The 21,746-nt window shown below is 37.4% G+C and overlaps 1 protein-coding gene and 1 pseudogene across 2 annotated transcripts in view; one reads left to right on the top strand and one right to left on the bottom strand.

Moving 5' to 3' along the window:
- CLIC2 (chloride intracellular channel 2) overlaps positions 1-20,474 on the top strand; it is a 91,933-nt gene extending 71,459 nt beyond the window's left edge. For both annotated transcript variants that reach the window (XM_055375941.1, XM_004065173.4), the window contains exons 2-6: positions 7,675-7,784; positions 7,910-8,035; positions 16,580-16,686; positions 17,318-17,499; positions 18,585-20,474. In XM_055375941.1, the coding sequence (XP_055231916.1) occupies positions 7,675-7,784; positions 7,910-8,035; positions 16,580-16,686; positions 17,318-17,499; positions 18,585-18,746 (687 nt within the window). In that variant the 3' untranslated portion in view covers positions 18,747-20,474. The remainder of the gene's footprint in view (positions 1-7,674; positions 7,785-7,909; positions 8,036-16,579; positions 16,687-17,317; positions 17,500-18,584) is intronic.
- LOC101128623 (PHD finger protein 10-like) lies at positions 13,092-14,765 on the bottom strand (annotated as a pseudogene).
- Positions 20,475-21,746: the final 1,272 nt, after the last annotated feature.

The raw sequence follows: 21,746 nt of genomic DNA, 5'->3' as shown, positions 1-21,746 counted from the left end.
GGCTTTTTCTTGTAAATTTGTTTAAGTTTCTTATAGATGCTGGATATTAGGCCTTCATCAGATGCATATGGAAAAACATTCCATGTTCATGGATAGGAAAAATAAATATCATTAAAATGGCCATACTGCCCAAAGCAATCTATAGATTCAATGCTATTCCTATCAAACTACCAATGACATTCTTCACAGAACCAGAAAAGACTATTTTAAAATTCATATGGAATCACAAAAAGAGCCCAAATAGTCAAAGCAATCCTAAGCAAAAAGAACAAAGCTGGAGGAATCACCTTACCTCACTCAAAACTATACTACAGAGCTATGGTTACCAAAACAGCATGGTACTGGCACAGAAACAGACACATAGAACAATGGAACAGAATAGAGAGCCCAAAAATAAGGCCACACACCTACAACAATCTGATCTTTGACAAGCCTGACAAAAACAAGCATTGGGGAAAAGACTCCTTATTCAATAAATGGTGCTGGGATAATTGGCTAGCCCTATGCAGGAGGTTTAAAATGGACCCCTTTCCTACACCATATACAAAAATAAACTCAAGATGGGTAAAGTACTGAAATGCAAAATGCAAAACTGCAAAAACCCTGGAAGAAAACCTAGGCAATACCATTCTGGACATAGGAACAGGCAAAGATTTCATGATGAAGACACCAAAAACAACTGCAACAAAAGGAAAAATTGACAAATGGGGTCTAATTAAACTTAAGAGCTCCTACACAGCAAAGGAAACTATCAACGCAGTAAACAGACAACCTACAGAATGAATAATCATTTTAATATGTTGTTGAATTCAGTTTGCTAGTATTTTATTGACAATTTTTGCAACAATAATCATATGGCTTGGCTGTGTCCCCACCCAAATTTCATCTTGAATTGTAGCTCCCATAATTCCCTCATGTTGTGGGAGGGACCCAGTGGGAGATAATTGAATCATGGGTGCAGTTTCCCCCATACTGTTCTCATGGTAGTGAATAAGTCTCACAAGATCTGATAGTTTTATAAGGGGAAACCCCTTTCCCTTGGCTCTCATTCTCTTCTCTTGTCTGCTGCCATGTGAGATGTGCCTTTCACCTTCTGCCATGATTTTGAGGCCTCCCCAGCCACGAGGAACTATGAGTCCATTAAACCTCTTTCTTTTGTAAATTGCCCAGTGTCAGGTATGTCTTTATCAGCAGCATGAAAATGGACTAATACAGTAAATTGGTACCAAGAGTAGGGTGCTACTGAAAAGATACTCAAAAATGTGGAAGCGACTTTGGAACTGGGTAATAGGCAGAGGTTGGAACACATGGGAGGGCTCAGAAGAAGACAGAAAAATGTGGGAAAGCTAGGAACTTCCTAGAGACTTGTTGAATGGCTTTGACCAAAATGCTGATGATATGGACAATAAAATCCAGGCTGAGGTGGTCTCAGATGGAGATGAGGAACTTGCTGGGAACTGGAGCAAAGGTGACACTTGTTATGTTTTAGCAAAGAGACTGGCCGCATTTTGTCCCTGCCCTAGAGATTTGTGGAAGTTTGAACTTGAGAGAGATGATTTAGGGTATCTGGCAGAAGAAATTTCTAAGCAGCAAAGCATTCAAGAGGTGACTTGGGTACTGTTAAAAGCATTCACTTTTAAAAAGGAAACACAGCATAAAATTTCAGAAAATTTGCAGCCTGACAGTGTGATAGAAAAGAAAATCCCATTTTCTGAGGAGAAATTCAAGCCAGCTACAGAAATTTGCATAAGTAACAAGGAGCAGAATGTTAATCACCAAGACAATGGGGAAAATGTCTCCAGGGCATGTCAGAGACTTTGTGGCAGCCCCTTCCACCACACGCCCTGAGACCTAAGAATGAAAAATGATTCTGTGGGCTGGGCCCAGGGTCCCTCTGCTGTTTGCAGTCTAGGGACTTGGTGGCCTGCATCCCAGCCACTCCAGGCATGACTAGAAGGGGCCAAAGTATAGCTCAGGCTGTGGCTACAGAGCATGCAAGCCCCAAGCCTTGGCAGCTTCCATGTGGTGTTGAGCCTGCAGTGCACAGAAGTCAAGAATTGAGGTTTGGGAACCTGTGCCTAGATTTCAGAGAATGCATGGAAATGCCTGGATGTCCAGGTAGAAGTTTGCTTCAGGGGTGGGGCCCTCATGGAGAACCTCTGCTGGGGCAGTATGGAAGGGAAATGTGGGGTTGGAGCCCCCACACAGAGTCCCCACTGGGGTGCTGCCTAGTGTAGCTGTGAGAAGAGGGCCACCATCCTCCAGACCCCAGAATGGTAGATCCACTGACAGTTTGCACCATGTGCCTGGAAAAGCCACAGACACTCAATGCCAGCCTGTGAAAACAACCAGGAGAGAGGCTGTACCCTGCAAAGCCACAGGGGCAGAGCTGCCCAAGGAAACAAGGTGAGAAAGATGCAAATGCAAGTGTCAGGATGGACCAAGTGGCCAGGGCATAGCCAATCCATTCAGTGATCTCACTGGGGAAATTGGCTTCAGAAACATACATAAACAAGCCACCTTGTGGATTCCTATAGGTTATTTCTCCAGGCTTCCTGACCTGGCACTATATACAGTCACTATAAATGTTGATTTCCATTCCCAAAATAAACAAGAAGACACCTAAGCTAAACCTTATAAACCCAAGACAATGGGAACCCATCTCTCAAGCATCAGCATGACCCAGATGCAAGACATGAAGTCTAAGGAGATCATTTTGGAGTTTTAAGATCTGACTGCCCTGCTGGATTCCAGACTTGCATAGGGCCTGTATCCCCTTTGTTTTGGCCAATTCCTCCCATTTGGAATGACTGTATTTACCCAATGTCTGTACCCCCCCCATTGTATCTAGGAAATAACTAACTTGCTTTTGATTTTACTGGTTCATAGATGGAAGGGACTTGCATTGTCTCAGATGAGACTTTGGATTATGGACTTTTGAGTAAATGCTAAAATGAGTTAAGACTTTGGGGGACTGTTGGGAAGGCATAATTGGTTTTGAAATGTGAAGACATGAGATTTGGGAGGGGCCAGGGGCAGAATGATATGGTTTGGCTGTGCCCCCACCCAAATTTCATCTTGAATTGTAACACCCATAATTCCCTCATGTTGTGGGAGGGACCCAGTGGGAGATAATTGAATCATGGGGGCAGTTTCCCCCATACTGTTCTCATGGTAGTAAGTCTCATGAGATCTGATGGCTTTATAAGGGCCCCTTTCACTTGGCTCTCATTCTCTTCTCTTGTCTTCTGCCATGTGAGACGTGCCTTTCACCTTCTTCCATGATTGTGAGGCCATCCCAGCCACATGGAACTGTGAGTCCATTAAACCTCTTTTTTTTCTTTTTTTTGTAAATTGCTCAGTCTCATGTATGTCTTTATCAGCAGCATGGAAACAGACTAATACAAATATTTATCAGTGATATTGGCCTATAGTTTTCTTTTTTGATGTGTCTTTGGTTTTGGTATCATGGTAATACTGGCCTTGTAGAATGATATTAGAAGTATTTTCTCCACCTCTAATTTTCCGAATAGTTTGAGTAGAATTGGTGTGAGTTCTTTATTTTTATTTTTTTATTTTTGAGACAGGGGCTCACTCATGTTGCCCAGGCTGGAGTGCAGTGGCACAATCTTAGCTCCCTTCAACCTTGACTTCCCAAGCTCAGGTGATCCTCCTACCTCAGTCTCCTGAGTAGCTGGGACTACAGGCACGTGCCACCATGCCTGGATAATTGTTTATATTTTTAGCAGAGACAGAGGGTTTTTTTTACTTGTATCTTATTGTACTGTCTATGTCTCAAAACATTGTTGTAGTTATTATTTTTGATTGGTTCATCATTTAGTCTTTCTACTTAAGAGTAGTTTACAAACCACAGTTACAGTATTATAATATTCTGTGTTTTTCTGTGAGTTTTATGCCTTCTGGTGATTACTTATTTGTCATTAACCTTATTTTTTTTCTGATTGAAGTACTCCCTTTAGCATTTCTTGTAGGGTATATCTGGTGTTGATAAAAAGCCCTCAGCTTTCATTTGTCTGGGAAGATTTTTATTTCTCCATGTTTGAAGGATGTTTTTGCTGGATATACTATTCTAGGGTAAAAGTGTTTTTCTTTCAGCACCTTCACTGTGTCATGCCACTCTCTCCTGGCCTGTAAGATTGCCACTGAAAAGTCTGCTTCCAGATGCACTGAAGTGCCATTGTATGTTCTTAGTTTCTTTTCTCTTGCTGCTTTAGGATCCTTTCTTTATCCTTGACCTTTGAGAGTTGGACTGTTAAATGCCCTGAGATAGTCTTTTTGGGGTTAAATCTACTTGGTGTTCTATGACACTCTCGTACTTGCATATCAATGTCTTTCTCTAGGTTTTGGAAGTTCTCTGTTAATATCCCTTGAATAAACTTTCTATCCTATCTCTTTCTCTACCTCCTCTTTAAGGCCAATAACTCTTAGATTTGCCCTTTTGAAGCTATTTTGTAGATTTCATAGGCATGCTTTATTCTTTTTTATGATTTTTTTCTTTTTTCTCGTCTGTGTGTTTTAAAATAGCCTGCCTTCAAGCTCATTAATTCTTTCTTCTGCTTGATCAATTCTACTATTAAAAGACTTTGATGCATTTTTCGGTATGTCAGTTACATTTTTCAACTCCAGAATTTCCACTTGATTCTTTTAAGTTATTTCAATCTCTTTGTTAGGTTTATCTGATAGAATTCTCTGTATTATCTCAATTTTTTTTAGTTTCCTCAAAACAGTTATTTTGAATCTTTGTCTGAAATGTCACGTATCTCTGTTGCTCCAGGATTGGTCCCTAGTGCCTTATTTAGTTCATTTGGTGAGGTCATGTTTTCCTGGATGGTCTTGATTCTTATGGATGTTTATCTACATCTGGGCATTAAAGAGTTAGGTATTTATTGTAATCTTCACAGTCTGGGCCTGTTTGTACCCATCCTTCTCGGGAAGACTTTAATTTGGCTTTCCTGCTCCACCTCTCCTCTCTTTTGCCCAATTTATTTTAAGACAGAGTCTCACTCTGTTGCCCATGCTGGAGTAGAGTGGCATGATCTTGGCTCACTGCAACCTCTGCCTCTAGGTTTCAAGCAATTCTCCTGCCTCAGCCTCCCAAGTAGCTGGGATTACAGGAGCCCACGACCATGCCCAGCTAATTTTTAGTAGAGATGGGGTTTCATCATGTTGCCCAGGCTGGTCTCGAACCCCTGACCTCAAGTGATCTGCCTGCCTCAGCCTCCCAAAGTGCTAGGATTACAGGCATGAGCCACCACACTTGGCATCTCTTGCCCATTTTTAAAGTTGGGTAGTTAGTTGTTGAGTTGTGTTCTTTATTTGTATTTTTATATGTTATAGATACAAGACTTTTTTATTTTCTTAATAATTCTTTTGAAAAGCAGGACGTTTTAGTTTTGCTGTATCCCAGCTTATTGAATTTTTCTCTTCTCTCCCTCCTCTGAATTCCAGTCACATTGACCTTCTTTCAGTTCTTTATACATGCCATGCTCAAGCCTATTGCAAGACCTTTGCACATGTTATTCCCTGTTTAGAATGCCCTTTTCATGCCCATTCATCTAATTAACTGTTACTTATCCTTTGAACTCAGTTTAAATGCTACTTCCTCAGGGAAGGCCTTCCCTGACAGACCCCATATAGATTTCTCAGAGTTTCTCTGTTATACACTCATAAAATGCACTTCCTTTCTTCAAATAATTTATCTCTGTTTAAAACTGAGAGTTAATTTGGGGGAATATTTTTATTTTAATATCTGGTGTGTATATATATATATGTATATGTCTGGTATATGTTACACACATAATTTGTTCAGTGAATATTCATTGGGTAAGTAAATGAATAAGTGAAGAATAGAGGGTCCACCAATAAACTCAAGTGCATATAAAATTTCAAAGCAGAAAAGTGTTTTCAATCAGTAGAAAAAATGATGGCTGATATAGTTTAGATATTTCTCCTTGCCCAAATCTCGTGTTAAATTTTAATCCCCAATTCTGGAGGTGGGGCATGGTGGGAAGTGTTTGGATCATGAGGGCAAACCTCTCATGGCTTAGTGCTGCCCTCATGATAGTGAGTGAGTTCTCATGAGATCTGGTTGTTGTAAAGTGTGGCATCTCATCCCCCACTCTCTCTCTCTCTCTCTCTCTCACTCCTGCTTTCACCATGTGAAGTGTCTGCTCCCAGTTCAATTTCTGCTATGAGTAAAATTTCCCTGAGGCCTCCCCAGAAGCTGAGCAGATGCTGGTGCCATGTTTGTACAGCCTGCAGAACTGTGAGCCAATTAAACCTCTTTTCTTATAAATTATCCAGTCTCAAGTATTTCTTTAGAGTAATGCAAGAGTGACCTAATACAATGATGTATCAGGCTGTGTTTGCAATACTATAAAAAAAATCTGAGCCTGGGTAAATTATAAAGAAAAAAAGTTTAATTGACTCATAGTTCTGCAGATATTACAAGAAGCATGGTGCTGGCATCTGATTCTGGTGAGGGCCTTAGGAAGCTTACAATCATGGTGGAAAGTAAAGAGGGAGCAGGTGTCTCCATGCTGAAAGTGGGAACAAGAGAGCAAGCGGGGAGGTGCCACATACTTTTAACAATCAGATCTCGAGGGAACTAACTGAGCAGGAACAAACTTATTACCAAGGTGATGGTGCTAAACCATTAATGAGGGATCCGCCCCCAGGATCCAATCACCTCCTACCAGGCCCCACCTCCAACATTGGAGATTACATTTCAACATGAGATTTGGATGTATTTAATGAAAGGCATAAGACTATTAACTATTTGTAAAAATTTAAAAATACTAAAGAAGTTCTCATACACTTCTTACACCAAAACAAAATCCAAATAAATGAAACAAATGCAAAAATTAAACCATGATGGTACTAGAAGAAAACGTGATAGAAAATCCTTATGGTAAATCAAAATATGAAAATAAAGTAAGGAAATATGTTTTTTGTAATCTTGATGTATATAAGCAGATCAGAAAAGCCAGACCACGTAGAGAAAAAGCATGGTAGATCTCATGTAAATTTAAATTTTACATAATCCTTGTTTTTAAAATTACATGTAACATATATCACAAAGAGTTCATGTCTTTAAAATACAAATAATTTTTCCAAACAATAAGAAAAAGTCATTACCTTCATAAAAAAATTAAAAACTGTCATGAACAAACAATTTGCAAAATAAGGAAATGGTCAATGGCCGTATGGAAAGGTACCTTTCAGAAAGGAAATTTGGTAAGATCTATCAAAATGGGAAATGTGCATACATTTTACTGACCATTTTCATTTTAAAGATTAACCTTAAAGATATAATCTCAGAAGTGGAAGAAGCTATATGCCCAGAAATGTTTGTTTCTGAAGTACTTAGAGTAGTAAAAATTTTGGAATATCTTAAATGTCTATCAATAGGAAAATTATATAAATTCTGATAATATATAAAATTTATTATTATTATTATGTACTCATCACAGTTGTAACTTTACATATAATGAGATTATTTGCTTCCCTATATCTCTGTGTCCATAGATGATGGAGTACATGAGATTAAGAATGTCCATATTTGTCTCTAGCAACTGGCTCATTTCCTAGTAGGAACTCAATACATATTTATTGAACAAACAAATGAACTGAGGTCTCTCTTTATCTTAATAGGCTGGAAGTGATGGAGAGAGTATTGGAAACTGTCCCTTTTGCCAACGCCTTTTCATGATCCTCTGGCTTAAAGGAGTTAAATTTAATGTGACAACTGTTGACATGACCAGGTAAGAGAAATCAGGACATGTTAAATTCTAGGAATTGAGATTGGTAGATACCAATAAAATATTGGTGTTTATTTAATGTGTACTTTATCTAGAGACCTAACTCTGCTTATTTTTAATAATCATAGAAAGCCTGAAGAACTAAAGGACTTAGCCCCAGGTACCAATCCTCCGTTCCTGGTGTATAACAAGGAGTTGAAAACAGACTTCATTAAAATTGAGGAGTTTTTAGAACAAACCCTGGCTCCTCCAAGGTACAGCATTTACAAGATACTATTTTGCTGAAGATAATCTATTTTGCTGGCTTGTTTATTGCAGATTTAGTATTCTTACCAATTTAAGTACTTCTGGATTTCTGGGCCTACATGTCAAATGACACACATGCATAAACATCCCCCTCCAACTTCAAATACAAAAAGATGATATGTGTAATATTTCAAATAATTTTTAAAAGCTGCATAACATACATAACACAAGAAGGTAAGTTCTCTGTGCTCTAGAAATAGAGTAGGAACATATAGTGAGATAGGAGTGAGGGAATGGGATACTAACACTATGTAATGCATAAGGATTGGTCATGACTGGTCCTTAACACCACTGACGAAATGACAGAACATACCCAACACGAGGGCTAGTGGCCAGGAAATAGACTTCAAGCAGTTAACCAGAGGCCAGAACTGTACTGCCTACACTTGAATGACAACCGCACATCTCTGTCTACCCAGGATAGGTCTAGAAACAAGAAGCATGCTGTATTAATTTTCTATTGCTGTGTAACAAATTACCACAAACTTAGTATCGTAAAACAACAGCTATTTATTATCTCACAGCTTCCATTGGTCAGTTGTCTGGGCATAGCCTGCTAAGGTCCTCTGCTCAGGGTATCAAAAAGTGGCATTCAAGGTGTTGGTCGGGAACGCAGTTATCATATGGGGCCCAGGTGACTCTTCCATCTTCATTCAAGTTTTTGGCAGAATTCAGTTCCTTGCAGCTATATGACTGAGGTCTTAGGTTATTGGGTAGCTGTTTGTTGGGGTTGGGTTGGCATTCAATTACTACAGGCTGCCCCTCTGTATAGGCATTTCACAACACAGCTGATTGTTCTCTTCCTCTAAAACCTGCAGGAGAATGTCTCTCTGATGGTTCACCTTCTTTTTTTTTTTTTTTTTTTTTTGAGACGGAGTCTCGCTCTGTCGCCCAGGCTGGAGGGCAGTGGCACATGTTGGCTCACTGCAAGCTCTGCCTCTCGGGTTCACGCCATTCTCCTGCCTCAGCCTCCCGAGTAGCTGGGACTACAGATGCCCACCACCACGCCCGGCTAATTTTTTTTTTTTTTTTTTGTAATTTTAGTAGAGACGAGGTTTCACCGTGTTAGCCAGGATGGTTTCAATCTCCTGACCTTGTGATCCACCGGCCTCGGCCTCTCAAAGTGCTGGGATTACAGGCGTGAGCCACTGCGCCTGGCCTGATGGTTCACTTTCTTTTAAATTTTTTTATCAGTACAAATTATGGGATACATATGAAATTCTATTATGTGTATGTAATGCATAGTGATAAAGTCAAGGTATCTACGGTGTCCATAACCCAAATACAATACATTTTTGTAACTATAGTCACCCTGCTCTTCTATCAAACATTGAATTTATTCCTTCTATCTTATTTATGTGTGTACTTTTTAACACACTTCTCTTCATCTTCCCTTCTCCTCCCAATCACCCTCCCCAGTCTCTGTTATCTCTCTTTCCATTCTCTATCTTCATGTGATCAACTTTTTTAACTCCCACATATAAGTGAAAACATGCTATTTTTGTCTTTTTGTGCCTGGCTTATTTCACTTGACATAACAACTCCAGTTCCATCCATGTTGTTCCAAATGACAGGATTTCATTCTCTTTTATGGCTGAATACTATTTCATTGTGTATGTATACCACACTTTCTTTATCCATTTATCTGTTGATGGACACTTAGATCAATTCCATACCTTGTCTATCGTGAATAATGCAATAATAAACATGAGAGTGCAGGTATCCCTTTGACATACTGATTTCTCGTGCTTTGGATAAATGCCAATTAGTGAGATTTTTGGATCTTATGGTAGTACTACTTTTGGTTTTTTCAGAAATCTCCATGCTGTTTTCCATAGTGGCTATATTTATATTCCCAAAAACAGTGTATAAGAGTTCCTTTTTCTCCACATCCTTGCCAACGTCTGTTAATTTTTTTCTGTCTTTTTAATAATAGCAATTCTGACTGAGGTGAGATGATATCTCATTTTGGTTTTGGTTTGCATTTCTCTGTTGATTAGTAAAGTTGAGCATTTCTTTATGTACATTTTGGCCATGCCCTTTGCCCATATTTTATGAGATTTTTTTTATTGTTGAGTTGTTTGATTTCCTTGTATATTCTGGATATTAGTCCCCTGTTGAATAGTTTGCAAACATTTCCTCTCATTCAAAAGGTTGTCTCTTCACTCATTTCTTTTGCTGTGCAGAAGCTTTTTAGTTTACTTGAGTCCTATTTGTCTATTTTTGTTTCTATTGCCTGTGCTTTTGACATCTCAATCGTAAATTATTTGTCTAGACCAATGTCCAGAAGAATTTTCCCTAGGTTTTCTCTTATTATTTTTATAGTTTTGAGTATTATGTTTAAGTCTTCAGTCCATTTTGAGTTGATTTTTGTATACAGTGAGAGATAAGGATCAAGTTTCATTCTTCTGCATATGGCTGTCCAATTTTCCCAGTACCATTAATTGAAAAAGGTGTCCTTTCCCCAGTGTTCTTGTGAACTTTGTCAAAGATCAGCTGGCAGTAAATATGTGAATCTATTTCTAGGTTCTCTATTCTGACCGTTGGTCTATGTGTCTATTTTTATACCAATAACATGCTATTTTGGTTACTATAGCCTTGTAATATATTTCAAAGTCAGGTAATGTGATGCCTCTAGCTTTGTTCTTTTTGCTCAGAATTGCTTTGGCTATATGGAATCTTTTTTGGTTACATGTGAATTTTAGTATTCTTTTTTTGTAATTCTGTGAAAAATGACATTGGTATTTTGACAGGGATTGCATTGAATCTGTAGGTTACTTTGGGAAAATCACAATTTTAATAATATTCATTCTTCTGATCCATGAGCATGAGATGTTTTCCCATATATTTTTATCATTTTCAATTCCTTTCATTAGCATTTTGTAGTTTTCATTGTAAAGATCTTCCACCTCCTTGATTAAAATTATTCCTAGATATTTTAATTTTTAGCTATTGTAAATGGAATTGCCATCTTCATTTCTTTTGTGGGTAGATCATTATTGGTGTATAGAAATGCTACATATTTTTTAGTGTTGATGTTTTTAACCTGGAACTTTACTGAATTTACTTATCAAATCTAAGAATTTTTTGGTGGAGTTTTTAGGTTTTACTAGATACAAGATCATGGCACCAGTAAAAAGGGACAATTTTACTTCCTTTTTCCCAATTTGGATGCCTTTTATTTCTTTCTCTTGCCTGATTGCCATACCTAGGACTTCCAATACTATGTTGAATAGGAGTGGTGAAAGTGGGCATTCTTGTTTTTTTTCCATTTCTTGGAGGAAAGGCTTTCAATTTTTCCCTATTCAGCATGATATCAGCTGTGGGTTTATCATATATAGCCTTTATTATTTTGACATATTTTCCTTCTATGCCCCATTTGTTGAGAGGTTTTATTATGAAGGGGTGTTGAATTTTATCAAATGCTTTTTCTGTATCTATTGAGATGATGATATGTTTTTTGTCCTTTATTCTATGGATGTCATATATTGAGGTTATTGATTTGCACATGTTGAACCATTCTTGTATCACTGGTATAAATACCACTTGATCGTGGTGTATTATCTTTCTGATACGCTATTGGATTCAGTTTGCTAGTATTTTGTGGAGAGTTTTTGTATCTATGTTCATCAGAAATATTGGCCTGTAGTTTTCTTCTATGTGTGTGTTCTTGTCTGGTTTTTGTATCAGGGTGGTGCTGGCCTCATAGAATGAGTTAAGGAGAGTTCTCTCCTCTTCCATATTTTAGAATAGTTTCAGGAGAATTGGTATTAGTTCTTCTGGTAGAATTTGTCAGTGAATTTGTCCAGTCCTGTGCTTTTCTTCATTGGGAGACTTTTTTATTACTGACTCAATCTTGCTACTCATTATTGGTCTGTTCATGTTTTCTATTTCTTCCCAATTCAGTCTCAGCACATTGTATGTTTCCTGGAACTTATCCATTTCCTCTAGGTTTATCAGTTTGTCAGCATACAGTTGTTCATAATGGTCTCTGGTAATCTTTTGTATTTCTTACATATATGACTTAATGTGTCCTTTTTCACCTCTAATTTGTTTGTTTGGGTCTTCTACTTTTTTGGTTAGTCTAGCTGGCAGTTTATCAATTTAACAAAAACCAACTTTTTCAATCATGATGCTTTGTATTTTTTAGTCTGTATTTCATTTAGTTCTGTTCTTTATTACTTCCTTTTTCTGCTAATTTGGTATTTGGTTTGTTCTTGCTTTTCTAGCAGCTTCACATACATTATTAGATTGTTAATTTGTCATTTTCCTACTTTTTTGATGTAGGCATTTATTGCTATAAACTTGCCTCTTAGTGCTGCTTTTACTGTATCCCACAGGTTTACGTATGTTATGTTTCAATTTTCATTTGTTTCAAGAATTTTTTTCTTCTTAAATTCTTTATTGACCATTGGTTGTTCAGGAGCATGTTGGTTAATTTTTATGTATTTATGCAGTTTCTAAAGTTCCTCTTGGTGTTTATTTATAGTTGATTTGATTTCATTGTGGCCTGAGAATATCCTTGGTATGATTTTCATTTTGTTAAATTTATTGAGACATTTTGTGGCCTAACATATGGTCCATCCTGGAGAATATTCCGTGTGCTGATGAATGTATATTCTGTAGTTGTTGGATAGGATGTTCTGTAAATGTCTGTTTGGTTCATTTGGTCTAAAGTCCAGTTTAAGTCTAATGTTTATTTGTTGATTTTCTGTCTAGATTATCTAATGTTAACAGTGGGATGTTAAAGTTCCTTCCTATTATTGCACTGCAGTCTGTCTCTACCTTTAAATCTAGTAATGTTTGCTTTATGAATCTGGATGCTCCAGTATTGGGTGCATATATATTTAGGATTGTTATATCTTTTTTGCTGGGTTGATCTGTCATTATATAATGATAGTTTTAATCCTTTTTTCACTTTTTTTGATTTAATGTCTGTTTTGTCTTATATGATTATAGCTAATCCTGCTCACTTTGGTTTCCGTTTGTGTGAAATATCTTTATCAACCCCTTTCAGTCTATATGTGTCTTTACTAGTGAGGTGAGTCTCTTGTAAGTACTATGCAGTTGGATTATGTTTTTTAAGTCTATTCATCCAGTGTATGTCTTTTAAGTGGAATATTTAATCTGTTTATGTTTACATGTGAAGACTTATTTCTGTCATTTTGTTATTTTTTTCCGGTTGTTTTGTATATTCTTTGTTTTTTTTCTCTCTCTCTTGTCATTTATCATTACAGTTTGGTGTTTTTGTGTAGTGGTAACATTTGAGTCCTTTATTTTCTTTATATCCAGGCAAGAAGGATGGCCACTATTCTCACACTGGGAGCAGTGTATAAGTGATTCAGCCTTTCCTTTCTTGTTCGACTCCTTACCCTTCAGACAAATTCCACATATAGCATTTGGAATTACTTTGGGCTTGTACCCAGGAACTGAGTTGGACAGTACAGAACGTTTGGGACCATCTTTTCTTGGAGTGGCAGCTTTGTCTTTTGATTTCTGTCTTCCCTGGAAAGAGTCCTCCTGGCTGTCAGGAGAGCTTTCCCCTTCAGATACCTTGCCAGAGGAGCTGTCCGAAGTGCCTTTATTTTTCCGCTTCTCATCACCTCAACCATCTTTGCCGTCATCTGAATCACCGTCACTGTCTAGAGCAGGGAGCTCAGGATCCAGAGTGGCCTCGTACAGGGCTGTGTTTAATGGCAGATACCACAGCTCATTTGGTGAGTACCTCTTATAATATTCCTGGAACTGTCCGGGGATGAGAGCCACTGGGTAAGAACTGACCTTTGTTCGCCCTGTTGGCAAAACTTCCTACTTACCTTGAGGCACGTGGATAACGTGTCTGCAAGTCAAAATAAGCTCTTCTTTCTTCCATGCGTTCCCGGTTTAAGTTGCTGCTTTTTTTGGCAGCTTTTTTGTTTGTTTGTTTGTTTGTTTGTTTTGAGATGGAGTCTCGCTCTGTCGCCCAGGCTGGAGTGCAGTGGCGCAATCTCAGCTCACTGCAAGCTCCGCCTCCTGGGTTCACGCCATTCTCCTGCCTCAGCCTCCCGAGTAGCTGGGACTACAGGCGCCCGCCACCACGCCCAGCTAATTTTTAGTATTTTTAGTAGAGACGGGGTTTCACCGTGTTAGCCAGGATGGTCTCCATCTCCTGACCTCGTGATCCGCCCGCCTCGGCCTCCCAAAGTGCTGGGATTACAGGCAGCTTTCTTAATATACTCAGGCACTTTACTGGCTTCAACTTTCTGAGTATTCTGTTGTTACATTTGGGAATACTCTTTGTAATGGTCTGTAATTCGTTGACGTTCTTTTTCTTGTAGCATAACAGAATACTCAGCATGTTTGGCTGGATATTCCTTTATCGTTAAAACAATCACTTCATCACTGCTCAGTTAAACCTAGAGTGCATTGAGTTTCAGTGATGACATTTGGCTCTCTCAGGTAGAGTTTCTCCTTGTGAGACAAATCTCGTCTCTCTCAATCTGGATATTTCCTTTTAAAGGAGGTCACACCCAAATATTAACTGACTTGTTCTTGAAGCATATAGTATTCTCCTGTTTCATCAGGTGGCCATTTGTACTCTATCAAATTTTATGCTGGATAGTAACTAAAGCCAAGATCTGGACTTGAAGTTTCACAACTCCTAGAACCATCTCCTGAGCCCATTCGCCTCTTTTTGGATGCCTGGGTCCTGTCATTTGAATTATCTTCAATTTCATCCTTCGAGGACTGCGCTCCGGGGGTGGCTGGGTCGCTGTCGCATGGCCGCGGGGACAGGGCAGCCCCGGCCGGGCCGCCGCCGCCATCAGCCGGAGCGCCCCGCGCCGCCGCCGCCGCTGTCGCCTCGCCTAGTCCCGGCCGCCGCCGCTGACCAGAGTTGCTAATAGATCAAATGTGGAGTTAGAAGGAAAGAGAAGAATCAAGGAAGATACCTAAGTTTTTGACCTGACCAGCTAGACCATTTCTAGCTTCCAGTGAATTTTTTTTATGAAAAGGAATTGAGTGTTTTAGCCTTTGTTTGTATTGTATATATTTAAGGTATATCACATGATGTCTTGATATACATATATATAGTGAAATGATTACTACAGTCAAGCAAATTAACATATCCATCGCTTCATATAGTTATCTTTTTTATATGGTAAGAGCACCTAAAATCTACCCTTTGCAAATTTTCAGTATACAATATTATTAGTCCTCATATTATACATTATGTCTCTAGACTTACTCATTCTACATAACTGCAACTTTGTACCCTTCGACCTACATCTCCCTATTTCCTCCCCCCACTGCCCCGGTAATCACTGCTCTATTGTTTTTTCTATATATTTGACCTTTTAAAGATGCCACACATAAGTGAGATCATGGAGTATTTGTCTTTCTCTGCCTGGCTTATTTCACTTAACATAACGTCCTCCAGGCTCATCCACGTTGTTGCAAATGACAGGATTTCATTCTTTTTAAGGCTGATTAATATTCTATTACATATATATATATATATATCTCACAATTTCTATACCCATTCATCTGTTGATGGGAACTTAGGTTGTTTCTATATGTTAGCTTTTGTGAATAATGCTGCAGTAAACATGGCAGCACAGATATCTCCATGAGGTGCTGATTTTTTATTGAATACTTTTCTGCATCTAGTCATTATCAAATGGGTTTTCTTATTTGATTTGTTAATGTGGTGAATTATATTATTACATTATTTTATTTAATTATGCTAACTGAGCTTTGTATTACTAAGAGAGGATATCTTGGCTACTTTTTTCCCATTTTCTCCATCCTATTTATTCCACCATTTGTTTTATAAGTTGTAATATTTGAAACCATATTTTTCTTTTTCTTTTTCTTTTTTTTTTTTTTTGAGACTGAGTTTCACTTTTGTCCCCCATGCTGGAGTGCAATGGCGCAATCTCAGCTCACTGCAACCTCCACTTCCCAGCTTCAAGCAATTCTCCTGCCTCAGCCTCCCAAGTAGCTGGAACTACAGGCGCCCGCTACCACGCCCAGCTAATGTTTGTATTTTTAGTAGAGACAAGGTTTCACCATGTTGGCCAGGCTGGTCTCAAACTCCTGACCTCAGGTGATCCACCCACCTCAGCCTCCCAAAGTGCTGGGATTACAGGCCTGACCCACTGCGCCTGGCCAAAACCATATTTTTCTACTACTCATGTCTGAAAATGTACTGTACTGACATTATATCTTCTGACAAATAGGCTTTTAGGAGCAAGTATGGAAACCACCATTTGAAACATTGTTTCCACAGATAAATGAGCTTTGGATTCCAGACAACTGATTACCCTGTGAACTTTAGAAACCAAAGTGTTCTGAGATTGGAAAAAATATGAACTTCTACTGAGAGACTTCTAAGGGTGTTTAGTTTCCAGCACAATGTTCCAGAACTTCCATTTTCAGTATAGTGCAAGCTAGGGCACCTGGTCTCTGTCATGTTATGTGCAAATGATCATTGACGCATGTTTCTTTTTAAGGTACCCTCATCTGAGTCCCAAGTACAAGGAGTCTTTTGATGTGGGCTGTAACCTCTTTGCCAAGTTTTCTGCATACATTAAGAATACACAAAAGGAGGCAAATAAGAGTAAGATACCTTTCTTTAAATCTCTATTTTTCTCTCACTCTTCATATTCTCACTCAGCAAAAATAGAATTTTCCTGAATATATAGTATATTTTGGGGACTAGCCTAGTCTTCCCCTCATTCTCTATACTCTCCTCTGAAATTCCCTTGCATGAAGTTGTATTAGATTTAGAACTCAAGATTCAATATAGCTATTACCAACCATAGTTCAATTAGAATATTGACATACCAGGTGTGAACTAACTGCAGGACTGTGTACCTTTAAGGTTTCTTAAACTGTGGCACCTACCATTTCCCACGAACATTCTTAAATAGGTTTATTATCCTCTGAGTCACAAGAACTGTGTTTTTTCTTCCACTTTCTAACTCTTCTGATCACTTTTCTTTCTTTCTTTTACTCTCCTGCCAATGCACCTCCCTAAGAAAAGCCCAAAAGGTTTACACTCACTATTTCATCTTACTTTTTCTTATCAGTGAGTAGCTGAGCATTCTAAATAGTTAACTAGACATTGAAGAGCCAGTGTAAGTAGTATGTATAGATAGAGGTGTCTAAATGTGTGGAAAGCATATTTAGAATGTATTTAGTCAAAAGACAATACATTTACAAGTAACTCTACTACTTCATTGCCTCAGATTTTGAAAAATCTCTGCTCAAAGAATTCAAGCGTCTGGATGACTACTTAAACACCCCACTTCTGGATGAAATTGATCCAGACAGTGCTGAGGAACCCCCAGTTTCCAGAAGACTATTCTTGGATGGGGACCAGCTAACACTGGCTGATTGTAGCTTGTTACCCAAGCTGAACATTATTAAAGTAAGTCTTTATAAGGCAGGCTGAATGGGTGGGAGGGGTTTGCCAGTTGCCAGCACAAAGCATAGTGACCTTCCAGTGCGGTATTATTATATTATAGCTTTGTCATTATCATCATCATCATGTGTACTATATACATCTCTTTTCTCTTTAGAGGGAAGATCCATAATGTTCTCTTCTGGGAAGTATTAAAACTTGTTTCTTTTTTTTTTCTTTTTTGAGATAGGGTCTTGCTCTGTCACCCAGGTTGGAGTGCAGTGGCATGATCAAGGCTTATTGCAACCCGCACCTCTGAGGCTCAAGCAGTCCTCCCACCCCACTCTTGAGTAGCTGGGACTACAGGTGCGTGCCACCACGCCTGGCTAATTTTTTGTACTTTTTGTAGAGACAGGGTTTCACCATGTTGCACAGGCTGGTCTTGAACTCCTGGGCTCAAGTGATCCGCCTGCCTTGGCCTCCCAAAGTGTTGGGATTACAGGCGTGAGCCACCGTGGCCAGCCAAAACTTGTTTCTTTCTTTCTAAATCAGAAGGTATTTTCCACTGTCTTATTTTGTAATAATATTACCTATTTCACAGAATTGTTAAGAGAATTAAATAAATTAAAGCATTTAAAATGCTTAGAACAGTGCCTAGATCATAATAGAGAATAACCAATTTGGGCTATTAGTATTATGATGAATTAATCATAAATTTAATAAATATTTATTGCATAGACTTACACAGAATTTACTCTTTGAGTCCTATGCCAAACACAGAGAATACGTAAAGAAAGAAGACATAGGACTCTAAATAAACTCTTAGTCTAGTGGTGGTGGATATGTGCTCATTTTCTGTGCTTCCTTCCTCTAAATATAGTCATAATTAAATACGGAATCAATATCAACATGATTGTAGCATGTAGTTTTGTCAACATTTGTAGACAAAACATCAAAATAGTCCAAGATTCGTGTCTACTTCATAGTTTATTTTATAGTGCTTTTTGTGTCGATAAGATGCCTTTAATAATCTTGACTTCTAAGATACATTTCTACATAGTAGGCATATTACTGATGCCTTCTTTTTCCTCTTTTTTTTTGCAAAATTCTAGGTTGCTGCCAAGAAATATCGTGACTTTGACATTCCAGCAGAATTCTCAGGAGTCTGGCGTTATCTCCACAATGCCTATGCCCGTGAAGAATTTACCCACACGTGTCCTGAAGACAAAGAAATTGAAAATACTTATGCAAATGTGGCTAAACAGAAGAGTTAGGAGAGCTCTTACAGGAGAAAAGGCTATATTTGTGATCAGATTTTACTTATTGACATATTAGAAAGGTTTTTGCAAATAAGAATATGAAAAATACTGTTTCTTCTATCCAACTCTCTTATGAAAAGGAACTCTGTATTTTCTATTAGCCATAAATAATCTGTCCACTGTATTTTACAGGTCTTCATACTTTTACTTAATTTTCTTTATCTGTGTGGCAAACCACTGCAATCCTGAATGACATGGAAAGCATCACGATCTTTTGCCCTTTGCTTGAATTCCTGGAATGCATACATATAAGCTAAACAGATGTCTGCAATTATAAATGTCATAAGTAGAGGTACAATCTCACCCTACTCCTTAGAAACATTTCCATATAAATCGCTAAAATAATTTCACATTTTTGTTAGTTTAATATATACATGAGTTTATTTCTGATATAAATAATAAATACAGAGAGTGGGCATATCAGAGAGGCAAATTCTTAAAGAATGATTTTTAAAATCAGCTCTAGGAAGAGCTCAAGATCAATTGGTCATAGAACAGCATTTGACGCCTAGAACTATGACCACCTCATGGTCAGAGATGAGAATGTAGCCTTTGTGACCAGATTATATTATTTTTAAATGAAGAAGCACTCATTAAATAAAACATAATTTTAAAAAACAATGTAAGAAACGAAGTCAACTGAATCTTTTATTCATAGAAATGAAAAGGAAAATAAAAAATGTGGCTGACCAAAAGGTCTTGTTGTTGTCCATAAAAGGATAAGGTAAACAGTCCTTAGATAATTACAAAACTTTCTACAAAAGTTAAAATGTTACATTACTATAAGTATTCAGATTCACTTGTTAAAGTACTCTTAAATCATTCAAATCTGGAAACAAAAGCTGAACTTAACTCTTGCTCCCTCAAAAGAGAAACACAAGCATTAAGTGCAGCTTCAAAAAAGGAAAATATTTTAGGCTTTGGTGGAAGGGTGGAGTTTAGATAAAATTTAAATGAAGTAGCGTTTTAATACGTTCAAAGAAAAGTAAGGCAATGAGCAAACTCAAAGTACTGTCCTTGAAAACCATAGAGTCAAGATAAATGTATAGTGTATGGTTAGGTGGCAGAGAAATGCAATCATATTGATGATAATCTTTGAGATACATCCTGTCATCAGTATATTTCAGAATACATGCAATGCACTAGCAAGTTACAAATGATAGAATACATTTGAAATGTTAAATGAAATAAGCCAGGCACAGGAAGACAAACACCACATGATCTCACTCATATGTGGAATTTTAAAAAGTTGATCTCACTCATATGTGGAATTTTAAAAAGTTGATCTCACTCATATGTGGAATTTTAAAAAGTTGATCTCACACAAGTAGAGGGTAGAATCGTGGTTACCAGGGGCTAGGGAGAGAAAGAAGGCAGAGGCACTGAAAGATGTTGGTCAATGGGTATAAAGTTACACCTAGGAAGAATAAATTTTGGTATTCACCACAGTAGGGTGACTATAGCAAATAATAATGTAGCGTGTATTTCAAGATAGCTAGAAAAGCAGATTTTTAAATGTCACCACAAAGAAATAACAAATGTTTATAGTGGTGGATATGGTAATTACGCCTATTTGATCATTATACTGTGTGTACATGCATTGAAACACCACATTGTATCCCATATATATGTACAATTATGTGCCCATTATACATTTAAAAAATAAATTTTAAAAACCTTCAATTAACTCTTGGTTTAAAAGAAAAACATAAACCAAAACTACATGATCTCTAAAACAAATAATGATGATGTAAACACTTCATATCAGAATCCATGGGATAAATATAAAGCAGTGATCAGAGGAAATTTTATAACACTAAACACTGCTATTAGTAAAAATAAAAGATTGAAAATAAATTGATTAAATATTGAACTAACAAAAATTTTTAAAATGTGCACAGCGTGAATATACTTGACACTTCTCAACTCTCTGCTTCAAAATAGTTAAGGTGATGAGTTTTAAGCTATGTGTTTTTAACACAACTTAAAAAAAAATGTCCAAATGGATCTCAGTAGAGCACCAGCAAAAAACAAAAAGAAACTTAGAATAAGTACAACAAATTAAGTAAAAGAACACAAGAAATTAACAAAAAAAGTAAGAATTAACAAAAGAATAGAAATAGCATAGACCTAGTTAATGAATCAAAATCTTTATTTTTTAAAAGATTGATAATACAGACAAACCATTAGCTACATTAATCAAAATAAAACAGAGAAAGCAAAAGTATGCAAAATAAAGAATGGGGAAATAACTATTAGAAGAAATTTAAGACATTATAAGAGACTACTTTGCAGACCTCTATGCAAACAAATTTCAAAATCTAGATGATAGAGATAATTTCCTAGGAAAGTAAAGATTACGAAAAACAACTTTATTAGAGATATAAAAATTGAAGAGCTCAATCTTCGTAGAAGAAAGAGAGAACATTTTTTAAAAAGAAGAAATAGAGAAAATTATAAGGAACTACTTACCAAAAAGTATCAATCCCCAGATAGTTTCACAGGGAAATTCTACCAAACTTTAAAAGACCATATAGTCTCAAAGTAACTTTGCGAAACAGTGTTTCTTCTGGAAAATATAAAACAAAATATAAAGAAACTATACATAAACATTGTACTCTAATTGGCAAAGTTGTTTCTCAAGGGGATATGTGTAGACAATTCTGAAAGAGCCATACATGTATACTAAGATTGAAAAAATAAGTAAATGAACTGTAGGTGGGAAGTACAAATAATCAAGAAGGCTAGGATGAACTATGTGGTACTGGATTCGATTCAGAGACATCGGTATGTACTCAAGTTTAACTTAATATTGATAGAGGTGAATAGATACAAAAATAATTACATGTGCGTATATACATGAGTCAGTATACATATGTATAGTTCCTAGCCCTGTGTCCTGAGAGGGCCTAGAAGCAATAGTACCCTAGTAGCAACAAGCACACCCAATGCTAA

The sequence above is a fragment of the Gorilla gorilla genome, chromosome X (assembly GCF_029281585.2).
Source record: "Gorilla gorilla gorilla isolate KB3781 chromosome X, NHGRI_mGorGor1-v2.1_pri, whole genome shotgun sequence".
In the NCBI taxonomy this organism is placed as follows: Eukaryota; Metazoa; Chordata; class Mammalia; order Primates; family Hominidae; genus Gorilla; species Gorilla gorilla.
This window is presented reverse-complemented; position numbering and strand designations above follow the sequence as displayed.